Source organism: Olea europaea, chromosome 2 (assembly GCF_002742605.1).
Source record: "Olea europaea var. sylvestris chromosome 2, O_europaea_v1, whole genome shotgun sequence".
NCBI classification, from domain to species: domain Eukaryota; kingdom Viridiplantae; phylum Streptophyta; class Magnoliopsida; order Lamiales; family Oleaceae; genus Olea; species Olea europaea.
In genome coordinates this window covers 30,041,320-30,047,936 of record NC_036238.1, presented here as the reverse complement: position 1 = coordinate 30,047,936, position 6,617 = coordinate 30,041,320, and the positions used below count along the sequence as shown (strand labels likewise).

Sequence of the window (6,617 nt, the reverse complement as noted above, 5' to 3'; positions counted from 1 at the left end):
TTAGCCTGGACATCTGTTCCCTCATTACCACGTGGAATATTTTGTCCATTGTTTAGGACATTATCTCTCACGTTTGAATTACCTCCCAAGTTAGGCATGCCACTACCATTGTTTTGATTTGGCACTGTAGTACCCCCTTGGTTTGAAGTGGAGGGCCCAGAAAGCGACTCCACCCCTTGATTCGGATTTAGGACAGAGGGATTATGTCCCACAATTGTCCTAGTTTGAAAGTGGTTTGTAAGAGGTATAGCCGGTTGACATATCTGGCCTACTAACTTATTCATTGTTTCGTTTAACGTCTTTAGCTGTTTGGCCATATTGTCATAGTGTGCGTTTTCATTTTGTGTAAATCTTTCCATATTATGAATACTTCGAAGATTTATCTGTTCAACGACGTCTTGCGTGAGTTCTCCAAGCAATGCACGCATGGTTCGAGGACTCAACTCCGTCATTGGTTCGTAACGACTGTTACTGCTCTGATTTTGTCCATCTGTTCGTGGAGAGGCATGCTGCTCCTCATATCGCTCGATTACAGACTGGATTCCTCCCTGACTTGCTCCTTCCTTGTCGGATCTCTGAGGCATATTGTTTCACCTTTTGTATTTTCAACACCTAACACCACAGTCCCACCGGGCGTGCCAAATTGTTTCGCGCGGGTTAAGTCGCTAACAATTAAAAAGGATCAGACGATTGTGTAAGGGACGAAACCTCTTGAGACAAAGTCCCAAAAAGGGGTGTTCTTTTATTGGCGATGAACTTTACAATTGGGAATGAAAAACAAACGTGCCTCCAAGGGGCGCAAGCACACGAGTTACAGAAAAATGTTTAAGTCTAAAAGCTAAGGAAATGAAAATTACATATTCTCTGTTCGAGAGTTTTGGATTCGGTCCTTTGCTTCTGCGTCCTTTCTACCTTTTATACCTCATAGATGATCTCTTTGTGATTAACTACTCTGAAAACTGCTTGATCGTCCTATAACTACCCACTTTCTTCGTAGTGGCCATTTTGTCATGAAACTGCCTCTTAACTGCTGCCATTATCTTTCATCGTTCAATCGCTTTCGATTGAATCCCTTGACTCGTGGAACATGATAAGGCTACTTTAACAACTGCCTTGATAACTGCATTCCTTGATAACCACGATGCGTTATATTTGTTGATACCTTGGGCGACTTGAAGGTTTGGGCGAGAGTAGAATAACAGCTCTGGGCGACCGTATGACACTCCATTCGTTCAGATTTTGGGCGACTTGCAAACTTGAGCGACGGCGTTACCGCATTCTTGGGCCCCTTATTTGGGCCTTCACCTTGACTCGTTCAATTGGACTTCGTTCTTTGGGCCATCCGATTTGGGGATTCTCCAATTGGGCTTTACTCCTTGGGCTGTTCGACTTGGGCTGAATTGTTATGTGTCAACACCAGGCATAATAGTATTGAAGTATACATCGTCACTAACTTGTGAATTATAATATTTGGGGTCTGCAGGAGAATAATAGATTTCCCAGATCACCATTGGTAAGAGAAGAGGAGAAGAGAAGAAATGAAATCCCTAATCAAAATTCAGATCAAACCTGATATAGCTTGGTAGAGGAAGCCACCCTCGACGACAAACAAGATGGATCACTGCACTTCGATACAAGGCCATCGACCCGTAAGGGGTGTTCTACCACTATCCCTAAGTGGTGCTCTACCACTACGCGAGGCCATCGACCCCCCTAGAGGTGCTCTACCACAGCCCCTAGGGGGCGTTTTACCACTATGCAAGGCTGTCAACCCCCTCCTGGGCGCTCTACCACAACCCAGGGGACGCTCTACTACAAACCCCAAAAGGTGCTCTACCACTACGCGAGGCCGTCGACCCCCCAGGGGTGCTCTACCACAACCCCTAGGGACGCTCTATTACAACCTTCAGGGGGCGCTCTACTGCTATGCAAGGTCGTCGACCCCCTAGGGACGCTCTACCACAACCTCCAGGGAGCACTCTACAATAACCCCTAGGGGGCATTCTACCACTACGCGAGGTCGTCGACCTCCCCAGGGGCGCTCTACCATAACCCCTAGGGGGCGCTCTACCACTATCCCTAGAGGTCGCTCTACCTCTACGCGAAGTCTTCAACGGGCATGATATTGCCTATCCAAACACTTAGCCATAAAACCTCTAGTGAATTGACTGGGTTCCATGGCGGTTAATGCGGGAACAACCTCCAGGCAGGAAGTTAAAGACCCCACTCAGAAGTGGGGGTAGTGGGAATGCCAACGTGGGACACGTGGCACCACAACCGTCCAGTGGTTATCCAGCTCCCAATATCTATAAATACCCCCGGATGTGACATAGGTAAAGGGCTCTCTCTCTCTCTCTCTTTAGCCATCTGAATTCTAATTGCATTTTTTCCAAGTCTAAAAACTAATTCTCACGCCAGAGGTAAAACGAGAGAAGAAGTCCCGCCTTCGTTTTTCAGGTCACACACACTTGATGGAGTAGTCGGAACACCGAGCACCACCAGGTAGATAGAAGGGTATTGTTCCACCACCATTTTATTGGCGCCGTCTGTGGGAATTTCTTCCATTGAACACAAAGGTCATGTCGAGAAGACGAACATGAAGTGACACACGCCTAAGACTAGCAACGACGGAGGCAGAATTAGAATCGATCGCCAGAGGCCCCGATCCGTCGTCGTCGTCGTCGCCGCAGTATGTGACGCAAAGCCAGTTCAACGCCCTAGAGACCCAGTTAGTGACCATGATGACCCTCTTGCAGAATCAAACGCAGAGAGCCGCCCTCCCACCGCATTCGGCAGAGTCCCTGCCTCCACCCCAGGAGGTGCACAAAGAAACACCGCCTGCCATCCAACCGGTGACCATAGGCTCGGGGGCTCCAAGGATGACGGTCTTGCAATCCCTCCCACCCTTGGCAGATCTGGAGCGGAGAATGGAAAAGATCATGACGAAGAAAATTGATGACGCGATTTCTAAAAGAAAAGACAAGCGCAGGCAGATGGTCCTAGAAGAGGACCCGTTCGTGCCCGAGATCATGGCGGTCCCTTTACCTAAAGGCTTTAAGCAACTATGATAGAGGCTTACGACGGGGTCACGGATCCACTTGACCATCTGCGGACCTTTGTTGATCTGATGAGACCCTATGCAGCACCCGATGCGATAATGTGTCGATCTTTTCCCCCGACTCTCAAGAGGGAAGCTAAAGACTCGGTGGTAACACTTGTCCCCCGATCTTTCCGAACATTTGATGAACTTTCCAGGAGTTTTGTAGCCTATTTCCTGTGTAGGAAGAGAAAGAGGAGGACAGCCATTGGACTGATGCAGGTGGTCCGGGAGAAAGATGAGTCTCTGCAGGAATATCTGGCTAGATTTAGCTGTGCGACCCTTGGAATAGAGGACCTTCAGATGTCGGCAGTGGTGACTGTGTTGATGAATGGAACTTGGAACCGGGCTTTCAAGATGTCACTTTCTAAGAACCCCCCATAATCAATGCACGACCTATAGAAAAAGGGAGATAAGTATGTTGATGCTGAGGAGGCGGAGAAGGTCACAAAGAACCTCAGAGAAAGATGGGAAGTAGAAAGTCACAAGCGCAAGGCGAGGGACGAGCTAAGACCTACCAACAAAAATAGGCCAAGGAGTGAGCAGATGGTGAAAGAGGCCGCCCAAGATTGGCCAGCCAGGCACAAACGAGAGGAATCCAGGGCGTTCACCCCTTTGAACACCCCCCATGCCAAACTATTGATGGAAATACGAGACATGAAAGAGCTAGAATGGCCGAGACCCATGGTAAAGCCAGCGGGCAAAAGAAATCAGGGTAGATATTGTCATTTCCACAAGGATCACGGGCATGATACTGAAGAGTGCATGCAACTGAAGGAGGAGATCGAGCGCCTCCTAAGGCGGGGTCTCTTGAGCAAGTATGTGAAGGATAATCGAGGGAAGCAAAAGATGGAGAATTGTCCCCCACATAGGGTCGGAGTGATAAACATGATTACAGGAGGGTTAGCAGGAGGGGGAGATTCAAACTCGGCAAGGAAAACCTACGCGCGCTCTCTCGGGATCTGCTCCATCCAAAAGAAGGCAAGGTTCAGCCAAAGCACTTTTGGCGAGGAAGACTTGGTAGGCATGGCGCACCCCCATGATGATGCCCTAGTAATAGTAGGCAACATAGCTAATTTTAACGTCAAAAGAGCATTTGTCGACGGGGGAAGTGCTGCAAATGTACTCATCTGGGACGCTTTTTTAGGCCTGAAGGTCCCACCTGACAAGTTAAAAATCGTGAACACCCCCTTGTAAGGCTTTGGAAGAGCCACGGTGATTCCAGAAGGTACTGTGGAGCTCCCAGTCACGCTGGGCACATATCCGACCACTGTGGTAATTGTGGCAAGCTTTTTGGTCGTTAAGACCCCAATGGCCTATAATGCAATCTACGGTCGACCGTTACTCAACGCAGCTGGGGCCATCCCCTCGACCTATCACCAGGTCCTGAAATTTTTGACTAGCAGGGGAGTCGGGTGTGTACAGAAAGATTAGCAAGCATCCAGAAAATGTTATGTCGACAGTATATCAGTTAGAAGAGCCCCATAATTCATGATGTTAGAAGTCGAACCTCCGAGATGGCGGATTGAGCCACTTAACATGATCGAAAAGATTTCCATAATGGAGGGTCGGGAGGTCAGCATTGGGGCCGAGTTGGACTCTGACGAAAAAGGAAAGCTAGTGAGGTATCCGACAGATAACCTAGACGTCTTTGCATGGAGTTCAAGTGATATCACTGAGGTCAGCTAGCACTCACTCAGCATCGCCTCGGAGTCCTACCCGGAGCCAAACCAATAAAGCAGAAGAAAAGGAACCTCGCCCCCGAAAGGTAAGAAATAGCAAAGGCGAAAGTGGAAAAGCTACTGCAAGCAGGTTTCATCCGAGAGGTACGGTACCTCGAATGGTTAGCCAACATTGTGCTAGTAAAAAAGTTAAATGGGAAGTGGCGCATGTACGTAGATTATACCGGATTGGATAAGGCATGCCCTAAGGACTCATACTCACTCCCACGGATAGACCACCTCATCAACACCACATCGGGTCACGAGAGGCTCAGCTTCCTAAACGCTTTCTTGGGGTATCATCAAATCTCTGTGGCTGAGTGAGACTAGGAGAAGACGTCGTTCATCACAGATTTTGGAACATACTGTTACACTGCCATGCCTTTTGGCCTGAAAAATGCAGGGGCAACTTACCAGAGGATGGTAAATAGGGTTTTCCAGGAGTTGATTGGAAATGTCATAGAAGCTTACGTCGATGATATGGTGGTAAAAAGTATTAAGGCCGCTGAACACGTGGCCTATCTGCAGAGAGTGTTCGACATAGCCTACGCGACTAGGCGGAGAGCCTTAACAAGCCAAAAATTGGCTAAGGCCCTTAACCGCTAGACCCCACTCCAGACAGTCGACATAGCCTACGCGGAGCCAAAAATTGGCTAAGGCCCTTAACCGCTAGACCCCTCTCCCGATGGTCGACATAACTTACGCGGCTAGGCGGAGAGCCTTAACAAGCCAAAAATTGGCTAAGGCCCTTAACCGCTAGACCCCTCTCCCGACGGTCGACATAGCCTACGCGGCTAGACGGAGAGCCTTAACAAGCCAAAAATTGGCTAAGGCCCTTAACCGCTAGACCCCACTTCTGACGATCGACATAACTAATGCGGTTAGGTGGAGAGCTTTAACAAGCCAAAAATTGGCTAAGGCCCTTAACCGCTAGACCCTCTCCCGACGGTCGACATAGCCTACGCAGTTAGGCGGAGAGTCTTAACAAGCAAGCCAAAAATTGACTAAGGCCCTTAACCGCTAGACCTCTCTCCCGACGGTCGACATAGCCTACGCAACTAGGCGGAGAGCCTTAACAAGCAAAAAATTGGCTAAGACCCTTAACCGCTAGACCCCTCTCCCGACGGTCGACATATCCTACGCGGTTAGGCAGAGAGCCTTAACAAGCCAAAAATTGGCTAAGGCCCTTAACCGCTAGACCCCTCTCCTGACGGTCGACATAGCCTACGCGGCTAGGCGGAGAGTCTTAACAAGCCAAAAAATTGGCTAAGGTCCTTAACCGCTAGACACCTCTCCAGACAGTCGACATAGCCTACGCAGAGCCAAAAATTAGCTAAGGCCCTTAACCACTAGACCCCTCTCCAGACAGTCGACATAGCCTACGCAGAGCCAAAAATTGGCTAAGGCCCTTAACCGCTAGACCCCTCTCCCGACGGTCGACATAGCTTACGCGGCTAGGTGGAGAGTCTTAACAAGCCAAAAATTGGCTAAGGCCCCTAACCGTTGACCCCTCTCCCGACGATCGACATAGCCTACACGGCTAGGCGGAAAGCCTTAACAAGCCAAAAATTGGCTAAGGCCTTTAACCACTAGACCCCTCTCCCGACGGTCGACATAGCCTACGCGGTTAGGCAGAGAGCCTTAACAAGCCAAAAATTGGCTAAGGTCTTTAACCACTAGACCCTTCTCCCGACGGTCGACATAGCCTACGCGGCTAGGCAGAGAGCCTTAACAAGCCAAAAATTGGCTAAGGCTCCTAACCGCTAGACCTCTCTCCAGACGGTCGACATAGCCTACGT

The 6,617-nt window shown here is 49.3% G+C and overlaps 1 protein-coding gene across 1 annotated transcript; it reads left to right on the top strand.

The window, feature by feature from the left end:
• The first annotated feature begins 3,064 nt into the window (after nt 1-3,064).
• Nucleotides 3,065-4,401, top strand: LOC111375311. Its single transcript, XM_022998112.1, has 3 exons — nt 3,065-3,412; nt 3,500-4,219; nt 4,306-4,401. The coding sequence occupies exons 1-3, from the start codon at nt 3,065-3,067 to the stop codon at nt 4,399-4,401; spliced, it is 1,164 nt and encodes a 387-aa protein (XP_022853880.1).
• The last annotated feature ends 2,216 nt before the right edge of the window (nt 4,402-6,617 follow it).

Excerpts from the sequence above, each read along its gene's own strand:
- LOC111375311 (XM_022998112.1), top strand. The coding sequence starts at position 3,065 with ATGATAGAGGCTTACGACGGGGTCACGGATCCACTTGACCATCTGCGG. Across the intron at positions 3,413-3,499 it reads ACCTTCAGATGTCGGCAGTG|AAAAAGGGAGATAAGTATGT; the intron begins GTGACTGTGTTG and ends CACGACCTATAG. Across the intron at positions 4,220-4,305 it reads ACGGGGGAAGTGCTGCAAAT|AGCCACGGTGATTCCAGAAG; the intron begins GTACTCATCTGG and ends AGGCTTTGGAAG.